The 22082-nt window shown below is 40.0% G+C and overlaps 2 protein-coding genes across 3 annotated transcripts in view; both read left to right on the top strand.

Moving 5' to 3' along the window:
• The first annotated feature begins 92 nt into the window (after positions 1 to 92).
• LOC135485366 (peroxisomal ATPase PEX6-like) lies at positions 93 to 9020 on the top strand. Its single transcript, XM_064767305.1, has 19 exons — positions 93 to 159; positions 879 to 1494; positions 1737 to 1924; positions 2206 to 2243; positions 2543 to 2682; positions 2904 to 3055; positions 3168 to 3352; positions 3715 to 3792; positions 4164 to 4312; positions 4489 to 4590; positions 4858 to 4934; positions 5170 to 5299; positions 5480 to 5685; positions 5980 to 6041; positions 6201 to 6309; positions 6590 to 6706; positions 7158 to 7235; positions 7720 to 7859; positions 8132 to 9020. The coding sequence occupies exons 2-19, from the start codon at positions 919 to 921 to the stop codon at positions 8299 to 8301; spliced, it is 2697 nt and encodes an 898-aa protein (XP_064623375.1). The 5' UTR covers positions 93 to 159; positions 879 to 918; the 3' UTR covers positions 8302 to 9020.
• Positions 9021 to 9250: 230 nt separating this feature from the next.
• The window catches only part of LOC135485365 (protein dispatched homolog 1-like), a 40418-nt gene continuing 27586 nt past the window's right edge, over positions 9251 to 22082 (top strand). For both annotated transcript variants that reach the window (XM_064767304.1, XM_064767303.1), the window contains exons 1-2: positions 9251 to 9366; positions 19256 to 19365. In XM_064767304.1, coding sequence (XP_064623374.1) covers positions 19361 to 19365 — 5 coding nt within the window. In that variant the 5' untranslated portion in view covers positions 9251 to 9366; positions 19256 to 19360. The remainder of the gene's footprint in view (positions 9367 to 19255; positions 19366 to 22082) is intronic.

Genomic DNA, 22082 nt, shown 5'->3' with positions numbered 1-22082 from the left:
AATGAAATTCAATTACTTTTAAAGTGCTATGCTACTTAGACCAGTTCGTTTGTGTTTTGTGATGACTGTAGTTTAGCACTCGGTTTCAAGATGTCTGCGCCCACAAAACTGAAAAAATTATTTCCTGCCAAATTATTCCAAGTTTCTTGTCCGGAAAAGGTTAATTCATATGATTTGGCCATCGGCAAGAGAGATTGGGATCACCTTATCACCAATATTGATGAAGATTCCATATCCGTTGCTCTGTTCCGTGATTCTTGTGGGAAACGAAGCCAATGTTTACAAATTGGACACGCCCCCTTTTCACCTTCCAGTGGGGAAGGTTCCTCTGGATATGCTGGTAATGAAGTGGCATCATTAGAAAAGACAGAATTTAATGGAAATGGTGTTGATGGTGCTAAATCACTGGATCGTGATATTCTCGACTCAATTCAGTCCCTGAACAGTCATCTGTCTGACGTTCAATTTGCTACCTTGCGAAAACTGAGTGACTATGATGATGATGTCGCAGTTGCTCATGAAACCTCTGGCTCTGCCATCACAGCCAACACTGCATCAGGGAACTATTCAAAAAGCAGTACATCCAAACCAACTCGTGACGGCGACAGGGGACTTAAGATTTACTGTACTGCTCAGTTCCTGAGTCGTTACGATTATGAACAGAACAGTTCTGTCCTATTTCGGCCAGTGACAACCGTTCCTCTGACCAAGGTGACACTTGGAACAACATCGGAGGCTGCCTATAAATGGGCTGAACAAAAACAAAACAACTTCAGTGTGAGTTTATTGTTGTCTGTTTGCAAAGGAAAAATATTATGCCGAAAAGGAGATTTGTTTTTACCACCCTCGAGTGACCTTTTTGAAAATTCTGCCAACAGATTATTCAAGGATTTTGTGATATTGGATTGTGAGCCGGTTATGCAGGGTCACATGACTGTAAATACGGCTTTGGTTATCACAAACTTGTCAAAGACGCTGAATGTGGAGAATTCATCCACTAGGAACTGGATAAAAAATGGGACCGCCAATCCATATGATATTACGAAGTTGTTGCTGTTCTCAGACTTCTTGGGGAGTCTTCGAAAGCCACTGGTCTTCACAAACAAATCTACAAGTGAGATAGAGGAGGAACAGCTTCTTACCTTGACTCCAATTGTTGATAACTCAATGCAGCAAAGGTCTGTCAGGAAAAATGACTGCCTTAGTTTCGATTTGGTCCTCTTACCAAAACATCTTCTCGTGAGGATGGGATTGTTTCATGATAGTTTGGTGCTTCTTAGTATAGCAGGTGTTGAATCTGCCGCGACTGGTGATGTCTTGAAGACAAATGGGAATTGTAGGAGCAGAGTTGCACGAGTTAATCATGGACTGAATGAAAGTGATGAGGACAACCTCTACCTTTCCCCCAGCATGTGGTTCAATCTTCTTGACGTTCCAACCATTCTTGACCCCGAACAGAATTCAGTCAAAGTCAATGTCCAGGTATGGGACGATGTAAGCTCACCTTCTTTTCTGAAACGTTTCTTTTTAAAACGCTTAGCATGTCAGATAAAAAATGGACTATGTCACCACCATTCCCTAAGCATTTTGAGGAATTTTCACTCTGCCCAGATACAAACTTTATGCCATGTAGATGTAAAGATACCTTTTTCAAGAGATTTTGAAATTCAATACTGTGATGAAAAAATGAATAGTAAACAAAGGTGTAATACATATATAACAATCCTTTTTTCCAGAAATTTTCTGGTATTGACCTTGACTCGGATGGTTCTGATGACTCTGTGAATACTCCGTCCACCAGCTTGTCCTGGAGTAGCGGCCTTCCTATTGCTGAAGAGGTGCAACTGGCTCTTGTTTGTTCTCCCAACTACAGTGCTTCGATCAACATGGAAAAGGCTTTGAAGACTTTCTTCAGTGTTGAAAGGTATTGATTGATTTTCGATGAATATGCTGCAATTGGATAGTCAATATATGGCAAGCAGAATAGTGAGGTTGCCCACTGTCAAATCTCCCACTGTCTGAACTTGACTCAGGAGTTACTTTGTTCAGATGATCACTGTTGTGGGAAGCCATAAAACACATAGCAACGATCAGTAATAAGCAAATGTTTTAACTTGATTTGTCGAAGTTAAATCAAGATTTCGCCAAGATTTCCTCTCTTAGGTGTCTTGCTACCGGTAATACCCTTTTGTTTTTACATTGAAGGTTAATTTGTCTGGGTGATGTGCTGGCCATCAACAAAGGTAAAATGACCTCAGAAGCCGAACTTGTTAAGATCACCCTCAGTATGATCAAAGTTATGTGGTATTTGGAGGTTAACTCAAAAGCAGCGTTTGATTTTGACGTAAGAAAAAACATCGATTCATGGTGATGTCCAGTGAAGTTGGGTAACTTTTGGTCAGACGTTCTTGCCACTGAGATCAACTTAGCTGAATTTACGCACCAATAAACTTGGATAGTATTGTGTATTCGATTCAATTTTTAGTGTATTCAGTTTGAAGGTTTGTTCATGGAATTGTATAATAATGTTTTCCTTCGTCAGGTCCAACTGATATCTGTGATGATGATACTCTGATACGTTTGGAGTTTGGTGTTGTGTACTTCAAGGTGATCAAGATTTCCCCAACCTGTGCCCAGTGTTCAACATATGTAGCTAATGTGAACTGCACTACATTGTATCAGGTAGGTACTCGTACACTGATCTTGAAGCATCATCACTTCTGGTTGTCTGGTCTCCTACTCTCATTCTCACTGTCGATATTAACCTCCAGGTCGAGGCTGGCAAACCAGGGATGGTGTCAGTGTTGCCACCTCAAGAATAGTATCACAACTAGTTCTATTACTTCTTGCCTCGTTCATCGCCCAAGATCTGAAGAATCTAATATCGTGTTGAAATATTTCAGACGGGTGTTGCTCAGAGTTACGTCCCTGCCTCGATGGACTCCTTCTTCAGGTCGGATCCCTCCATGGACTACTGGAATCATTGCTCCCCTCCAGGATTACTAAACTACACCAGTCAACTCTGCCAAATGATTGAGCCATATTTGTTCAGAAAGTAAGCATAATGGTTGTTGTAACTAATTTCAATTTGGTGAAATTTTTGGAAAATTTGTAGCAATATCACAATATTTCATTTCAGATATGATGTAATTCAAATGTTTTTCCAGATCAATGTCAGACCACCTGAGCCCCTCTCTTCTTCTGATTGGTCCGAATGGTGTTGGTAAAACCACAGTGGTCATGAGTGCGGCTCGGAGGTTTGGTGTTCATCTTGTCAAGGTCAACTGCCATGAACTGTGTGGTGAGACGTCAGCAGCTTCCGAAGCAAAGATAAAGATGGTATTTGCCAAAGGTAAAAAAGCTGGTGTAATTCTAAAGTGGGGTGACTTCAATGCTTTTCTGTGAACCATACACCAACCTACCTCACAGTTGTTGAAGTTATAGCTGAACATTCAAGTGAGTGCTGGAGTCTGTAGGGCTGTAGAGTTGGTTAGCAGATGCCACGCTCAACCAGAAATAACTGACAAGTTTGTGTTTGAAAGTATATTTCTGTTGCAGTTAACTGTATAGGCAGGTGAATGATGTCTAGTGGTTTAGGGTATTACACTTTTCTGCTCAAAAGCTAATTTTGCGTTTTTTGTCCCTGACCACAGAATGTTTGTCGAAAGTTTAACTGAGCCACTAAAGGGTTAATTTAGATTTACTTGCTTCCAGCCGAGTCCTGTACACCGTGCATCCTTCTGATGCAGAATATACATATATTGGGAAAAGAGAAAGATGGCGTGAGTGAAGGTATGAAACTGCTTTCTGTTTTGTTATCATAATGTGCCTGAGAAGCTAAGGACTCCATTTAGGTAGACGGAAGCTTGCAATGGATTCCTCTCCTGAGATGAACTCATTAGGCCAAAAACCTGATTGGTGCCTAATTGAATGGCATACAAAAACACTCGACCCGCCATGGATGAAAACCCTCTGGAGAATAACTCCTCCAAGTGCAGACTGGGTACTGAGGAAGAAGAATCTCTGCCGTATGTTAGGTCTCCACTCTAGGATCCCTCTTCAGCAAGACTTAGACCAGACCAGGATTTGAACGCACAACTCTGGCCTCAGATTCTGAGCCCTTCACCCTAACCAATACATTTCATATCTGTTATATTTTCTAGATGCCAGAGTGATTAGTACATTTCACAGTTTACTGGAGAAGGCGGCAAACCAACCAGAATTTCCCCTAATTGTGATCGGGTCTACGCCATCTATCAAACACATTGACACCACCATGTCTGATGGATTTTTACACGAGTTACACGTGACAGTAGGTTTTTATCACTCATTTCTGCGTTCTGTTCTTTGGTAATGACCATGTTAAACATTAGAAAAACTAATACTTGTACTTCAACAGTTTTTTTGTGGGGCTAGTTCCAAACCTGAGTCTGTAACAATGGAAAGAATTCAGATCAGTTTTCAAAGCTTTTATATCTTCTGTTTTAGAGTCCAGTTGAGGAGGAGAGGTTGGCTATGTTGGTGGGTCTCCTGAATGATAGAATTTGTGGAGCAGACGTCAATCTGGCGCACGTCGCTCAGAGAAGTGCTGTAAGTATGCGTTCATTCTGCAGGCCAGCATCCCATCGAAAACCGATATACAAGATGTAAGCTCTGACCTGATTAGCTTTTGCTGGTTTAAGCTATGCCCCAGCAACTTTAACTTTTAAAGTCAGTCTGGCACAGGTGGCTCATAGAAGTTGTCGGTACAGTCATTTTAAAATCAATCCTGAGCTTCAGGGCCTTTCACTCAGTAATACCTCATACAACAGATTGATCATTTGACTCAAGTGTAACAAAAAATTGTTTTTTCCCCAGGGCATGATGCTTGGTGATCTAACCTCCTTGGTGACATGTGTGAAGCGACAAGCCTATCAGAGACTCCTTGGAATGCTGTACGTAAGCTCGTACTACAATTCTAATGACGAGACAGGTTAAGGGCTGCACTGGCTGAGCCAAACAGTATCAGGGCGCGAATGTTCTAATTACAGATGTCAATTTGGCTGGAAATGACTGATTCTGTACCAAAACCAGTGTCCATAACAGAGAGGGTGTCCTGATTATGGAGGTGTCCACAAAGGAAGGTTCCATTGTATGTCTAACTGTGTTTTACTGTGCTACTCTTTTCAGGTCAATTCATTACTCACTGGATGAAGAAGAAGACTTGTGTCTCGCAGGATTCTGTCTACTTCAAGCAGATTTCGATGCTGCGCTTGACAGACTTCAGGCTGTTCATTCAGATTCAATCGGAGCTCCTAAGGTAAAGTTTCTGCAGAGGAACCACTCGATCTTGTGGAAGAATTTGCCTCTTTACCATCTGTGCAAAATGTCTATGAGAACGCCATCATAAAGATGTATGCAAGGGAAAACTTCTAAGAATGACTGCGTCTCATTGAGTTTTGTACAGCTATTATCATATTGACATACATTTGCTTTTCAGATTCCAAACGTGACATGGGACGACGTGGGAGGCCTCGCTGAGATCAAGTCCGAGATCCTGGATACCATTCAGTTACCCCTCCAGCACCCTGAACTCTTGGTAGCAGGACTCCGCAGATCTGGGGTCTGTCTCTTCGGTCCCCCGGGTACCGGTAAAACTCTCCTTGCAAAGGCGGTGGCAACCGAATGTTCCCTGAATTTTTTGAGGTAAGCTATCTCAGGTTGTGAATTTAATACAGTTTCCTCTTCAACATCCCTCAATCCTGGTCATTGGAATCTGTAGATCTGGCATCTGCTTTTTCTGTCCCGCTGAAATTGGTGAAACTCCAAGCCATGGCTGCGGTGACTGCTGTTATCTGAATTTCTGATGTGAGCAATCTGTGATTTTGGTAAGCTACCATACAGTTCACCAGTCCTGCATCCTCTGAAAATCCTGCTGAATCATTGGCAGCATTAAGTTTAATGAAGTTTTGAATGAAGGTTCCCATATCAATATTTCAGTGTCAAGGGTCCAGAGCTCATCAATATGTATGTTGGACAGAGTGAGGAGAATGTTCGAGAAGGTAAATCTTGCATTCTGTCATCAAAACCTGGGTCTTCATAGTTTGTCATCGAGATCTCACTTGATGTTGTTGCACTTAATTCCTAGCAAAAAATCATGGGGTTTACAGTTGGGAGCTCAGCACCTTTTCACAGGTAGTTGAATTTCTCTGCCTTGTTAGTTTTCAGCCGAGCAAGGTGTGCTTCGCCGTGTGTGATCTTCTTTGATGAGTTAGACTCGTTAGCACCGAATCGGGGGAGAAGTGGCGACTCTGGTGGTGTAATGGACAGGTAAGGAGAAGGCTGCCAAACGAATACTTTTCTCCTCTGGCATGTATGGTTCATGCTTTGGGCAGTGAACTGATTATGAGATTCATTTCATATTGCTGAATCTGCTGATGTTTAGTTTGCTGTTTTCTGAAATCTATAGCTGTCATTATCCACAACGCAGTTGTAGGCCCTCTATATAGTCTGAAATCAGGCTAGCAAATGTTGGATGTGCGCAGACGCTGTCAGTAAATTTGTCAATGCGGAATTTGGTTGTAATAATGTGTCATTTAAATGTTTTCAGAGTGGTTTCCCAGCTTCTTGCTGAGCTTGATGGCCTGAATAAGTCATGTGATGTGTTCGTAATCGGAGCGACAAATAGACCTGATCTATTGGATCCTGCTTTACTTAGACCTGGAAGGTAAAGAAATACCACCGTGCTCACTTTAAACCCAAATTGATTTTTTCAAATGACTCTTGTCATTTTGTTAGGTCATTCTGCAGAACATGATGCTAGAAAAGTGACATTGTGGTTAAAAACCCTGAGCACAAAGCACTAAAGTAATTGCCCTGGTCAGAAAACATCTGGTCTGTTACAAGTTTTGTTGGAGGCAGTCTGGTGTCCAGGTCCGTATATCATCCACCCCTGAGTCATGATGTCATTCAAACTGTGAACTTCGAACAAGACAGATGCAAGTCAACCCCAGCCACCCTGATGAAGCCTAGAGGGGCAGAAACGCGCGTCGGTGGAGCAACACAACAGCCCAACAATAGGGACCGATGGACATTGTTGTAAACTACAGTGACGGTATCCAGTTTTACTTCTACTATTCAGGTCCGTATATCATGACATGATTCTATTTTGGTTTCAGATTTGACAAACTTCTGTATGTGGGAATTAGTGAAGATAAGGAGTCGCAACTGAAGGTGCTGCAAGCTTTAACAAGGAAGTAAGAATCAGAATGAAATAGTAGGACCCAGAACACCCTTGGGACTGATAAGTACTGTCCTTGTGTGGGCATGAAATTTCAAAACTATAAGTATTCTTGCTTGAACCGTAGGCCCCTGAATGCTAATTAGCGGGATTATCGGGCTAAACAATGGGATTAGCTAGGAAATAATATATCGATTATCGGGCTAAACAATGGGATTAGCTAGGAAATAATATATCCCTATATATTATTTCCTAGCTAATCCCATTGTTTAGCCCGATAATCCCGCTAATTAGCATTCAGGGGCCTATGCTTGAACACACTTTTGAAAATAAATTTTCAGTGGAGCAATGTTTTATCAAAAACTGCTTGATGGGTAAATGTGTAACATGTTTTGAAGTCAAATCCTCAAAACCCTCCAATGATGGTCATTATTTATCAAATGGTGTAAATTTCAGAATGGTATGATTTACATGTAAGCTATGTATTCTCATGCTTTCAGAATTGCCATGTCCAAAGAGTGTAATCTCGAGGCTGTGGTGGAGCGCTGCCCACCTAACATGACTGGAGCAGATTTCTATGCCCTATGCTCAGATGCCGTGCTCTGTGCTGTCAAAAAGAAGATTACACTCGTAGAACAAGGTATGTGTTTTTCACCGAGAAAGTTAGAAATTGCTGAAGACTTTGATCAGTTTTGATCCTTAGGGTGTAGAGTGGAGGATGTGTTCATAAAGGTGTTGAATTGAACACCTTAAGTGCCATCTGACGGAGATCTATATCATTTTCTGGCTGAAAATACCACTTCTTCCTGCTGCTGGTTGCATGGTTCTCTGAAGGCTTCAACTAAAAAAGAAGTGTTTAGAAGTTTCTCTGAAAATGTTTGTATATTTCATTTTCATTTCTAAATATTTCAGGAAAATGTTCTGAGGAGGAGAAACTGGTCGTTGAAGAAGACGATTTCTTCTCGGCCTTGTCGACGCTGCAGCCATCAGTGTCGCTGGAGGAACTGCAGTCTTTCAAAGAGATCCATGCGAATCTCAAGAAGAAGGACCAAAAGAAAATAACGCCCGCTCACAACAGTTGAGATTTATGTGAGCATTGAATGTGGCTCACTTGTGATGTATTTGTTCAAATGCAATGTTCCTATCAGAGAAGTCTGCTTTGAGGCAGTAGAGCTGAAACATTGACATGAGCGTCCAGGGACAATGTCAGAATCCAAATGGTACAACACCGAACAATTTTATGGACTAGTAACTCTCTTCGAAATAGAGAGCAAAGATTTACTGTGTAATCAATAGGTTTTTTAACCAATCAACTGTTTTAGAAGTGGTAAAACATAAACCTGAATCTTCTTCCATTAGATAAGGTCATGATTTCATTACCAGTGTAGGTTGACCTTAATCTTGTTGCTTCAGATAAGTATAAGATTTAATTTACCAGTCTATTCTTGCTGTAGATAAGTTCATGATTCACTTTAGCGTTGTGTTCTGGCTTTAGATAAGTTTATGATTCGCTTAATTAGTGTATTTTTGCTGTAGATACATGAGATAATTACAGAAAAATTTATGATATTTGTGCATTATAGAACTGCCCTCTAATTGGCTATAGTATCACTATCACAAGTTATCCATACTTGATATCAGATAAATTGCAGGGATCCATACAAAATGTTAGTGTATATGTGTCGTATGACTGTTTCATTTTTACGAATGTGTCACTAACTGTAATGGCTTTCATGATATGTTGATAAATCTCTGAATCGCTTGCCATCCAATATGTGAATAAACCTTTGATTACAAATGAGTTGAGTGTTGTTTCTGGTAGTTTTTGATTGAGAAAATGAAAGAAAAATAAGAAAAAAGAAAAAGAAAAATAATTGGAGGAAAATAATTTTCTGGGTGAGATTCGAACCCACGCTGGTAGAGAGCCTCGAGGGTTTGGTCAAGTTCTTCCCTCAGATGTTAGATGTCTCTGTCATCGTTTTAGTTTTGACCAATCACAAAGCTCGTTACGTTTCTTCTTGGAACCAAAGCACATGTCATTTCAAAACAACATCAAACCCGGAAATGAAAATTTTTGACTTCAACTTTTGCATTGTTTCATGTTAATTTACTGCTGACTTCATCCCAACATCAGATTGCTGCACTCGGTAAGTCTGATTTATTTGAAGCATGAATATGACACTTGTCACCCAAGGGCCAAGACCCATTAATTCATCAAACGTCCCTGAAATCATGTTTTAATGACTAGGCTACAGGGTGGCCCAGAAAGAAGTCTAGGAGTTGTGCCAGGGAAAATAATCCTGGGCCACCCTGTATAGTAGGTCACAGTAACAGTGACAGTGTTAGTTGTTGTATATGTTATAGGAGATCAGATGGAAACTGTGAACACATCACACAGGCCACACTAGCAAGGGTGATATCGTCATCGAGAGCCTTGGGCGAGGTCAGTTTCTCCATCATCAATAATGATAATAATGGACCTTCAGCTTCTCTTTTTAGCCAGATTCTCTATCAGTAATGGACTCGACTTCTCTTCCTGTCCAGATTCTCCATCAAAAATGGACCTTCAGCTTGTCCTTAGCCAGATTCTCAATCAATAATGAACTGTCAGCTTCTCTTCTTTGGCCCGATTCTCCATTAATAATGGACCTTCAGCTTCTTTTTCTATTGGTTGGATGAGCGAGTGTCTCATTTCATATCAGTGCGATTGGTTCAAAGTAGTAAATATATGCTCAATCTTTCCCCAATGTTTTTTGTGTTTACCATAAAAGTGATTGATGTGGTTATAAATCACGTACCCGACATCTCAGTAGAACTGATATTTTCATTTATGTCTGGCTACTCCCTCAGGTCATTCAGTTGGTACAAATCAGTGACTGTGACAAGATAATTTTCCTCAGCTGCATCTTCTGTTACTTTTTATAGAACTCCCTTGTCTATTTTCAATGATTTGTTGCCAGATCGGAATATTCCTTTCCTGAAATTGGCAGGTTTGCGTCTATGAATTTTTATGACGTTATGCTTTTGGCACAGTTTCCAGTTTGCATGTTGTGGATTGTGGGGGATGAAGGTTTTGTCGGAAGAGGAGTCCATTGAAACTTCAGTCCAAAAGTAACATTGCTTCGTGCAACACACATCATTCAGACTGTTTCAGGTGAAAGGGGTCTTTGAGATCCATGGTGTTCAGATTTTACCTAATCATACACATTCGTAGTGGTCTTCCTTTACCTGGTCAAAATGTGCAGTGTACAAGCCACTTCTAATTTCCAAACTATTGACCGGGAAGTAAAGAGATTTTTGCCCACTGATGATAACAACAATAGCACCTATAGTGAGAGAACACAGGAGTCATGACAGGTTGCTGCTTTGTCTACTTGTCCCCGAGCATAGCAACGAACGCCACTTCTTTCAAATTGTCCCTAAGTGGAGAAATTATTAGCATCCAGAAATGGCTTTCATCTAGCAATGTCAATTTTCTTGAAGGACCTCTCTAATTATTTGAAGGGCATTTGACAGAACACACTATCAGTGCTATGATGGAGGTAGAGCTGTGAATGATTGCCTTGGAGTCCAGCTTGATACCGAGTATGTCTTTGAGAGGTTTATATTTTGGAGTGATTTATATGTAATTTTTGTTGGTACTGCATTTTGAGTGAATTCCTTTATGAATAGGTTACTGTTGCAGCCCGGATCTCAGCATGTGTTTATTTCATCACACATGCTGTTGGTGAGCTCGGGTGGAGCAAAAACAACTTGCGAACAGAAGAAAATAAACTTGCATCAAGTATTAGAAGCCTGTTGTATGTTGTTCTGACAAAGTTTGTAAGAAGCCAAGCAATGTTTACAATATAAATTACTAGCGAAAAATAGCACCTGAGCCGAACTGCTACAGGCAAGATTAGTTCTCTTACTTGCTTTCAGGTGGCTCTTATCATACTAAAGTTTTTCTTATGGTAACCTCTGCGAGTCATGGATGGAAGTAAATCCTTCTAGCCGTCTGTCAGGAAATGTGTAACAATACAACTTTGGTGATGACTGTCTTTAATTTGTGTCCCAAAACCAATGATCTTATCCTGGTTCTTGAATGTCCTTGGAAAATCATCCGTCATACAAAAATTGATATACTATTACATTCAATTTATTGATGTTGCAGCATATAATTTCAGATTTATTGCGTTGAAATACGATCGATGAGGTTGTCACTTTCTATACATCTTGTGACAAACGAGTATTTTTAACGAGCCTGTATGATATCGATCCTGATCTCAGTGATAATCTAGAGTAGTAGGTTATAGGCGGAGAAGCAAACCATTAGGTCTATGATGGTGATATGTCCTCCTTATTCCATCGCTCAAGACCCAGGTGTTGTTTTGCTCCAACATATTCCCCTGACCATGGTAAATGCCATGTAGCCCCACCTGCTCTTTGGCTAATCTAAGCCTTGTCTCGAAGGTAACTACAGTTGGGCAGGTCTTCATGGCCATCTCTGCTCTTTGGTATTGATCTACCGTCTGCTTCACACCGTGAGCATCTGCTGAAACATGGCCACTCTCGAATATTGCAAGAAGTTTCTGCTGGAATTTGGAATTCTTGATTGGTAAAAAGCTGCATAATTGTGAAAGAAATCTGCTTAAAAATGTTGCCGATTTGCCTTGATGTGAAGGAAAGCAGTGCTACATATCACCAAGGACCAGGTGTTATTTCTCTCTCACAAGATTCCCCAGACAGCAGTAAATGTCTTGCAGTTTCATCTGCTTCTTGGCTAGCTTACGCCTAGTGTTTTGGAGCGGCCCATGGTGAACTCTTCTCTTTGAATAACAGCCTCATGAGCAGATCCAGAAGGGAGCCAATAAAAAGGGTTATTTTCATCAATTTCCCAAAATCTGAGGTTGATTTCAAAGTATTTTCTCAAATAAGGGGTGAGGGATGTCACTCCATGGATCCATACCTGAGCTTGGCATCTGTCTTGACATTTTAAGCTCAAATGTGAGCAAATTTTGTAAATACCAGGGAGGATCAGGTGAAAATCCAAATGGCTATACATCAGGTTTTTGTCATAGATGTGTGTTTCCAAGAAACTCCATCTACCGAATGAGGTGATTGGTCATTTGCCTCATTCAAAGGTTGGCTTTTTCTTGCGGGTCTGTGATTCTTGCCGCTGACCTTTCTGAGAAACCTCGGGGAAAAATACTGATATCGTTTGATTGATTGATCACGTATGTCATGTTGTGGAGATCGTATGCCAATAAATTTTCATTTTTGATTCGTAGACATGGAAACATGTCCGTGAAACCTCAAGAATAAATCATTGATGTGTTGTGTGCTGACAAAGTGAACATTTGCTGAATGACCATTCTTGTCATAAAATTTTAGTTTTTGACGATGATGTATGATGAAGTACTTCACTTTAAAATTGTCAGTCTTTGGAAGAAGAAGTTTACATTTCTTAGAAAAAAGAGAAGAACACTGTGTCTTTGATCGATTGTCTGCTTCGAATTGCGAATGTCTACTGAATATCCTTTCTCGTGCCGCTGTTGTTCCTGAGAAAACTGCCCGACTAAAATTATGATATTGATTTATCAATCACGTCACATGGAGAGCATCTGCCGATGCATTCTCAATCTTGATTTGGAGATGATATGGTAAGAGGGAAAATCTCTGAGAAACTTGTAGGAAAGCTGGACATGATCTGTCGTCTGCTTCACTGCTAGCTGTTTTTTGCCACAAGATAAGCTCCACACTTAAATGATTGATTGAATGATTGATCATCTGCTACACATGTAGAGAAAAGAAATAAGTTCTAGAGCTTCATAAGGATACATGATGTGCTAAAATCCCACTATGTCCTGAATCTCGCTAAAACAGACGTGTCTTGGCTAAAAATCCTGGCGATTGTTTGGTCCATCCTGGCATCCTGAAGAAGACCATTCCCTCTCATTGTTGAGCTGGGTGCCTTGAGCTGGGTGTGGATGTATCGTCTGCTGAACAGGGAGACCATCTGCTGAAACTGGCCATTCTTGATTGGTAATGAGCAGTGTTTACCTTTACACGTCAACCGACAATCATCAGGGCGTGCTCTTCACATTGTTCTGCAGTATTCTACCAGACGTTATCTCAATATTCAGCGACCAAATGGCCTTCTGTGTTCAATCAGCTGATAACACATTTTCATCACTTGGTTACTTTTATCAGAGCTTCATTCGCATAGACTCATTCTCTCATTGAATAAGACAACAGGACAATTACATGCCGTCTGCCTTTATCTATCTCGTCTGACAAACCTCATATGAGTTGGCTGTGTCAGCCAATCCCTTTCTAAGCCTCAGGAACGGGAGAGTAGCTCAGCACGTCGCAGTGTGTACGCTGCAACATTTGATGAGCACGTTGTGTTGCACATGGACTAATCGTCATTGGTTGTTTATGGAGATGCTTATCATTTCTCTCTAGGGAGTGTATCGAAATAAATCTGTATTTAAGTAGACAGGATTTCGTGCTTGTGGACAGTATTGGCATAAGGTGTCTGCTTGTGGCATCTGGTCACGACCAGAAGGTAGGTGTTACTCTTGTACAACAACTCTTTCACAACATAGTGTCTATATCTGCGGTGCTTTAGTAGGCCTACTATGTGTTAACTATACTGTACCTGTGTCAGTGTCAGATTTCAATTGTCAATTTTCTAACTTCAAGTGTAAAACTGAGCATGACCTGTGCTGTTGGTGTTCATTTTACTTTCTTGTCGCTAAGGTAAATGGAAGTGAAACTTGTCGTAGTGCAGTTTGGTTTACCGTTTGTATCCAAATTTACCAAAACTTGGCGTCTGTTATATTTGTATTTGTCCACATAGCGGCATCGTACATTCAGTCAGTTTCCACACATAAGACTAAGTAATTCGAAATGTGTGCAAATTTGAGTTCACATTTTCCAATTTTTTACAAACAGAGTATCATTGCCCATGTGCACTTGTTGAGGTACACCCCTGTATGTTTGGTTTGAAGAACAGGTGTCCATCTGTTGTACATTTGTCGGCCGCCTATGCCTATAGAACTATCAAGCCTACTTAAATGTCAGTAACTGTATGTTGGTAATATTTTCAAATCTAAATTTGAGTACTTAAAGACCAACTGCCCTACCTCTGTAGGTTAGTTTGGTTCAACAGGTGTTAGCGATGCTGTGTGGGGCAACCACGCCAATCTGGATTTGTCAACATAAGCCTCCCTCCCATCATGATTCGGCCAACAACACTCCAACAACTATAATTTGTGATTCAAATTTCGATTAGACAGTCATCTCCGGCATATCCGGAAGGCGGACACTCACTTACAGATTCATTTGAGCATATGTGACCTGCCATGGCAAAATGAGTCGCATGTCGCTGCGAGATTGACAGGTTGAGACAGACTGGTTGTTCAATTGAACACTATTGTCTGCCTTTTGTGAAATCTGAGCATCAATTTCTTCTATTATGTCCTGGGAATCAGAAGCAGAAAATCAGGGAATTCCACATGAAGGATGACTTCTTGAAGCCATCTGGTATCTTCATTTGACCCAATTCCTTTTTTATTGCGTCATCAAACGTGAAAAAAGTCCAGCAAGCACATTAAGTAGTTATTTATACTTTAATTAATGATTATGATGGTGATCTATTCTTGCAGATTAGGTGGTCAAGACTGTTGCAATGCGGGTACATGATTAATGGAGGATTTCCTGGTTTAGTTAGAGTTTTTTGGATGTGATGGATATTGCTGCAAAATCAGGAGTAATTAATAATTATTTGACTAGGAATACTTAGCAGGAGTGGGTACAAAGTCAGTTTTTTTTCAGCAACGTGAGAAATTAATGAGGTGATCTTGATTAATGTGCGGTATTCATGGAATGTTTAAAGACCTACACTGTTTGTAGAAATATTTAAAATTTGTAAAAATGTAACTGAATTTGAATATATGTCCAATTGCGTAAACGGACTAAATGAAAATGTCAGCATTGCCATTGGGTAGACAGATATTCAATTATGAACGGCGTACCCCTTTAAAGTTTGCAAGATATTTGTGGAGAATATTGACTTCCAGCTATGTGTAAGTTATTAGTTGCTGATGTAAATGTCAACTGTTGTGAGCATGCTGTGTCATTTACTTAGTACTTGCATCACATTGAGAGGTATATGGGGGGTTGTTAATTTCTGGTTGAATTTGTATATATGTGAGCAGGGTACTGAAAAGATAAAGATTTAAACTTTTTTATTCACATAAAGATGTGCGCCAATGGAACTGGAAGTCACAACGTATGACCTGAGGTGACATGTGCTGATGTTTATTTCAAACATCGATATAGCAACTGCGCCGCTCTGACACAGCCTCATTATAACCAAATGGAAATGCAACAGAACCATTTTGATACCACAATTGTAAAAAACTTTTCTCAATTATTCATGATTTCGTATACTCCATTATGAGTTTGTACTGGGGTTGCGGACACACCATCCATTGTTTATGAAGTTTGATGTAAAGTGTGGAACTAATGATTAGACGGGGTGAATCCCAGGTTACAGACAAAATACTTGCCATTTTAGGAGAGTTTTGTAATAACATGACAGCGTGCACCCTAATTAGCCATACTGTACCACCTAAGATAGTAAATGTTATATAAGAAATAGCTGCAGTATATCATTCATACTGAAAAGAGTTCTCAGATTCGCTGTAGATCTAACCCTGATCTCTCTTCTAGACGTCATAAACCACATGAAGTTGTTGATGGACTATGTACTCATTTACCCAAATCCTTGAACTCATTTACCTGAATCCTTGGCTTGGCAGATCTATTTCATTCCCTATCATGTTCCATGACCGTTAACGCAGACCATCAGGATAGTTAATGAAGGCCCCCTTAACAGTCATGACCAGAGCAGTACGGGGCGAGGACCTCAGTCAGAGATGGATCCCATGTGAGTTGGCACTATTAAGGCTGTCGGCAGCAAGAAGTAATAAAGACTAGTCTTTATTATTTCTTGCTGGTAGCCTGTGTGTGTGGGTTAACTATGAATCTGCCTTACTTTCGAAATTGCTACAAACATGAATCTGGTCGGTATAAACACTCCAGAACCAGACCTACATATTGCACCTCTAAACAATATCTATTTGATTAGGTTAGCTTGAATATGTCTGATTGCAGCTGATGAATGCGGCATAATTCCATTTATACCCAGTATCTGGGATCGTGCTGGATAAAGATAGGTTGGTACATAAGTGGAATTGTTAATTTTCTGCCTCAAGCGGACTCTTGATTGGCTTAGTTAGTTCATATCGCCTGGTCGTGGTTGTTAAGAGAATTATTGTATACATTTCACGTTAAATTTGATCAAAAGCACAAATTGAATTCTTCATGTGCTCATTGGACACTTGGACGTAAATTTTCATATTGTGTGAGTTAAGTACTTATTTAATTCTTCACTTTCTACATACGTTTTCCCTTCCACTCTGACTGAAGTATAGATGAGCTGCAAATCCACGCAACTTTTGTCAATCTTTGGCAACTCCTTCAGGTCCACCTAAGTTCAGCCTCGGTGCGGATCTTCTCCTTGTTTTTGGTCTGTTTCTGTGTAATTCCACCATCGAAAGACTTGACAACAAGTGTTGTTCTGTGGCCCCACGGAGTGTTGCCTATCCAGCATTCGATCACCTGTCCCAACTCGCCATGGACAGTGGTGGTTCTGACAGCCCCCCCCCCCCCCAATACTCTCATGTCATTCTTGATTCTTTAAGCTTTCAATTTCACTTGACCTTTGCTCAGCCACGTTCTCAGAGGAGTCACTACATGTTCAATCAATATCTCATTGTTAATTCATTTCATTGTTGTTATTGAATTACAAAGATGCATGAGACTTGATAGAAAGTTATTTTAAGTTATATTTCCTGCGACATTTATGCATAGTTTGCTGGAAAAAATCTTCAGGAAAAATATCATAAGATGAATTCGTTGGTTTTCGTATGAGATTAAAGGGCTTGTTCCACTGGACCATTTTTCCACTCTGGCCACTCTAGCAAGGAAGGAGAACTGCATGTACATGATCTACCTGAGCAGATATTTGCATGGTTATTGAAAATTACATGCTGGTGAATTGGCACGTTTGATGATTCTTCCCCTTCCAGTCACTTCCTGTCAACCATGCTGTTGGGTAATCTGAATTGCCAATTACCTGATGGGCCGGATGTAGTGTTCCTGGTTCATTTTAGCAGAATCAGTTAGAAAACAGGGATTTGAAAAAAATATTGAATTGCGCTGTTTTTGCGTTCTTCAAGTCATAAGTGTCGATATCATGCTCAGTCAGTAATTCCTTGGGAATGCCTGATGCCGGTGCGTGCCGGAGTTTAATTCTACTGTAGTAAGCTTTCAGGGTAGTTCTATTACTAATCAGATTTCATCAGATCGGAATTAAAATGTGAGTGAGTCTGCACTGAATTCTTGTTAACTAACTCTGAACGCTCCTCAGAGTCTGATTTGTATCAAATATTTAAACAAGAGAATTGAAATTAGAGAAAACTTTATGATCTTTAAAATTGCGGCATGAATAATTTAGGGTTCGATTCCGTGATTGTCGCCACACATTAAAGAGCGCATAAATCCTCGGAATTTAATTTACAGAGTAATCAAGTTGTTAGTTAATTGCGCGGAAAGTTAGAAGAAGCAGTGTACTGGGAGTTGTCCTGGCTTTTGAAAAATGGTGCATTCAAGTGAAGATAACATATGGTGGTGTGTCACATAGCATGGCAATAAATCTGAGATGGAAACTTTGTGGTAGACAGTCACAACCAGTTGAACGTTTTAATTAACATTTATCGAATCCAAGATGGTCGCCAAAGTGGCCATCTTGAATTCTAAGCATCTATTACCATCTAAGGCGATTGATTGATATTCTGACTGCATGGTGCCATGACAGACTTCAATTAAACACTGCTTAAACGCAAACGGTAACCACCAAGGGGCTACACTGTGAGGTCCCAGATAAGGCACAGGCCAATGATGATTTCCAAATCAACATGTCAATTTTATAGCTAACCAACAGAGAACAAACAAGACCAAAAACTATTGCTTCAAATATCATGATTATATCACAATCATATGAATACTTGCACTCTGGCGGGAAGACAGTCAATTCCTAGTGTCCTGTCTGACCGCCTGAGGACATCTGAGGCTTACTATTTTAGCCGAGTCACTGCACCAGTCTACCTACCTTCACCCGGCATTTCCAGGTGGATCGAAAACAATCAAATGAAAGCTGGATATGAAATACAGCCAGCATGATCAACAACGGCGAAAAGATTCTGACGGCAAAAAGAAGTCATCATCTTCTGTGAAAGCGATCTGGTAATCAGCTTATTATTTCTTGATGGATCTCAAGCACTGATTAGTGCGATACCCATGAGAATCAGTTGTACTTCTTAACAATCTTCATCCATAAAAATTTGTTTTGATATTTTGCTCGTTTGACTCGACGTTTTTGGATGAAGTGCACCGCATCGGTGCTCATGCAACAATGTCCTAACACTTCGATATTATCACATTGGTTTTGACCCTGATATGGCGGCAGCCTTGCCTTCCTGAAGATTATTTTCTCATCAGACAGCCCCCATCTCCTTCTGCTGCTCCTTAGAAAAAGTAATTTCACAATCGGCTTATAATTTGTTGATGAGTCTGTAGTTCAAGCGAATGACAAAAATCTCTGAGAGAATGCGTTGTCCTCTTCATTAGATTTTAACGTGTTTCCGTTCGCTAAGGGTACTCCAGATCCAGCTGAACCTAATGGAATTACTTTTGGGCTGATCAAGCTAATAAAGGCCTATTTCATGTAGTTTTTGTCTGTTGCACAGATATATAGGCAGGGAGGGGGGACTTTATGGAATGCCAATCTGATCACAGCGTGATGAATGTTGTAGCCCATTTTGGGTCTGTGCAAATCAGTGATCGTTCAAAGGCAAATCTCCTTTGTTTTTGTTTACATTTTGACAATCTTTGACGAGTTTTCATAACAATTCTTCATTGCAGATCTTCTTCCTGGATTGAGGATGAGGCTCTTAAATATTCATGGCGTAGGGAAACATTGAAGCTGCAGGACCCACCAGACCTGAGTGGCAAGTATAGCCTGATAGCATGGGGTAAGTTATCAAAGTGTTCACTTTTTAAAGTGGGATATCCATTGCTGTGATTTGGCGAGACTTTTTTATTAACTGAACATTTTCATTTTTTTCTGTCATTTAATAGCAAGCCGCACTCAAAATTGCCGAAAAAGAAAAAAAAAATTAAAAAATTTTTGTCATTCAGCAAGCCAGCCTTACTCAAATTTGCTGAAAACCGAAAAAGAAAAAAAAATTTAAAATTTTTTTGTCAATTGTTGATAAAAACTCACGAAAGCTTGAGCTCTGCCAGGGAGTTCATCTGGCTTTAGTGTGTTTACCACTGACTTTTATCAATTATACCTTGATTTTAGATGTTCCAGGTTGATTGTTTACTTTGTTACATCATCTATTATTAAACAGCACATGTGGGTTCACACTTGGATGATCAATTCTGTCATGGTCTTCGTTCCAATCTTCCATAGACCTAGATAACATATGAAGCCCTGTACATGATGCATATAAACCCTTGTTCATGCTGAAGTGACATAAATATATATGTAATATGCAGATTTTTTCAATTTGTTGGTTCCAATCATGCTTGAACCAAGATGACACACAAGCGATGTTCACCATGCATACCAATTCTTGTTCTTGTTGTGATGGCAAATATATTGTCGTGATACTACATATTCCCGAAGGAGTATGTAAGATATGAATAGGCTGCAGATACATCACTTGACGTCATTTTCATTGCTTTTCTAATCATCTCCATGTCTCCCTGGATGCTACTTTCACCATGTATAACATTATAGGCTAACACTGTCAACAACTAAATATTAGCATGCCATCTAATTGGCAACAACAGAACAACATCAATGACAACAGGTAGGTTCCACCAGGGGAAGTCACGTGATGACATCCTGTCACGTGATCTCATGTCATATTGTCGTCCTGTACAACATGAAATTGTCAGAAAATTGTCAAATCAAGCAAGGTGCAACCCCTCAATGTGTGACCAGTCCCTCTTTTTACCTCACAGCTGTCGCCATCCTCCAATAACTTTTTCCATCACTACAGCCCACTTACTGGTCACAGATCTTCCATTTCAGTGCAGCCGTGCCGCTTGGCATGAAAGCAACAGGAAATTGCTAAATGATCGATTGCTCTTTTTTCATTCAGCTACCTCACTTACATTATTTATGTCCTCTCCAATGTCAATGTTGAACTGTTATTTTCCTTATCCTAGTGACACGATAGAAGAAATTGTTTCATTGGCGGCAGATCTTGGAAGTGAGATATTCTTGCCCTGCTGCTGTTTGGCATCCCCAGCATGAAACAGATAGATGTGGCCCTGTAGGGTTGACCAAAGGCACCACCCTTTTGTCTACGGTAGAACTTGAAATCTGAATGAAGTGTATGCCAATGTCGAGGATGGGAGACTGTTCTCTGGACACCAAAGAACAAACTCCCACCCTTGAAATTGGCATACACTTCGTTTTGAAAGAGCTCTAATTGCTTTAGGATTTCAACTTCCAGCCAAAATGGTGGTGGCTATGGTCAGCCTATTGGGACATTCTCAAAAGTGATAATTTTGTACCGTTATTCAGTTCAGGATATTGTTTACTGAGTAATAGCCTGATTCAGTTTACCGAGTATTGTTCAAGCTCTTGGTCAGGATTTCGTGGTTCAGTATGTAACTTGCCCATGTACTCTACAGGTTGAGGATAGTCATTTACCTTAAATATTCCTAAGGTTCAGGGTGTTTTCAACTTATTTATGTAAAGCTATGCATAAAAAACGCCCCCTCCCCTGTTTTATATGAATATTCTATCATAAAAGATGATCCAAGATAGCTGAATCTACAGATAACTCAACTTTGTCTTATGAATCTACCAGTCATGCTCTTTGGCATTGGATGAGCCTCCAGCATCAGAACTCATTCTTTCACAGCGTACCTCATCAAAGTGAAAGCACCACAATGTAATGATTAAGAAGTATCATTTGTGGCCTAGCTGTTGTTTAGGATACAGTTGTCCGTGAAAGAACTGCTATTGAAAACCTGAACACGTCACAAGCAGATGGCAATAGAATTCTTGGCCACTCAGTGTAAAGAATTATATTCATATTGATTTTGTGTTCTATTCTAAGCACTATTCCTCCCACACGTCTCATCAAAATGTTTGACATCTTGGCCTGGAGTCATTTCCGCACTTTTGAAAATGTTGTTTCACCTTTTAAGAATAAATGTATGTTTACTCCCTAGGCCCTATTAAGGCCTTCTATTTCCTATATCTATCTGGTATTCTCTGACACTGCTCCGTTATCATTTGAAGAACACTGATGATCAATGCCCCTCCTCAGTTATGAATAATTTCTCAAACATATGCACCTTATGATCAGTGCATATTCATTCATGATACTTCATAAATCATCTCTTATTACCTCATAAAAGATACTTCCGTTTATGTTTCAGGAGGTCACCTTGAAAATCATGTTCAGCGTCACGTACTGAACAAATTAATTGGCTTTGGGTGGATTTGTCTCATTTTCTGTTTGATATTTATTCAGATAGAAATTGCGTGATAAGAATACCTATATTTCATTTTGATTGGCCTTATGTCTTATGAAGGGCTTTGATGATTTTGTGTTAGACAATAATTACTGTTATCTGAGTTTTATGATGTATCTGTGAGAGAATATCAACTAATTTTAACCGATCTCATATTACCAGTACATTCCTGGGTAATTTCAAAGAA

Source organism: Lineus longissimus, chromosome 3 (assembly GCF_910592395.1).
Source record: "Lineus longissimus chromosome 3, tnLinLong1.2, whole genome shotgun sequence".
NCBI classification, from domain to species: domain Eukaryota; kingdom Metazoa; phylum Nemertea; class Pilidiophora; order Heteronemertea; family Lineidae; genus Lineus; species Lineus longissimus.
The sequence above is the reverse complement of the archived record's forward strand: the minus strand, read 5'-3'. Positions and strand labels throughout refer to the sequence as shown.

Bases quoted from the DNA above. Each gene is read 5' to 3' on its own strand.
- LOC135485366 (XM_064767305.1), top strand. From the start codon at position 919: ATGCAGGGTCACATGACTGTAAATACGGCTTTGGTTATCACAAACTTG. The intron at 2,244-2,542 runs GTAAAATGACCT...TTCCTTCGTCAG, and splicing joins TGTGCTGGCCATCAACAAAG to GTCCAACTGATATCTGTGAT. The intron at 6,042-6,200 runs GTAAATCTTGCA...CTGCCTTGTTAG, and splicing joins TGAGGAGAATGTTCGAGAAG to TTTTCAGCCGAGCAAGGTGT.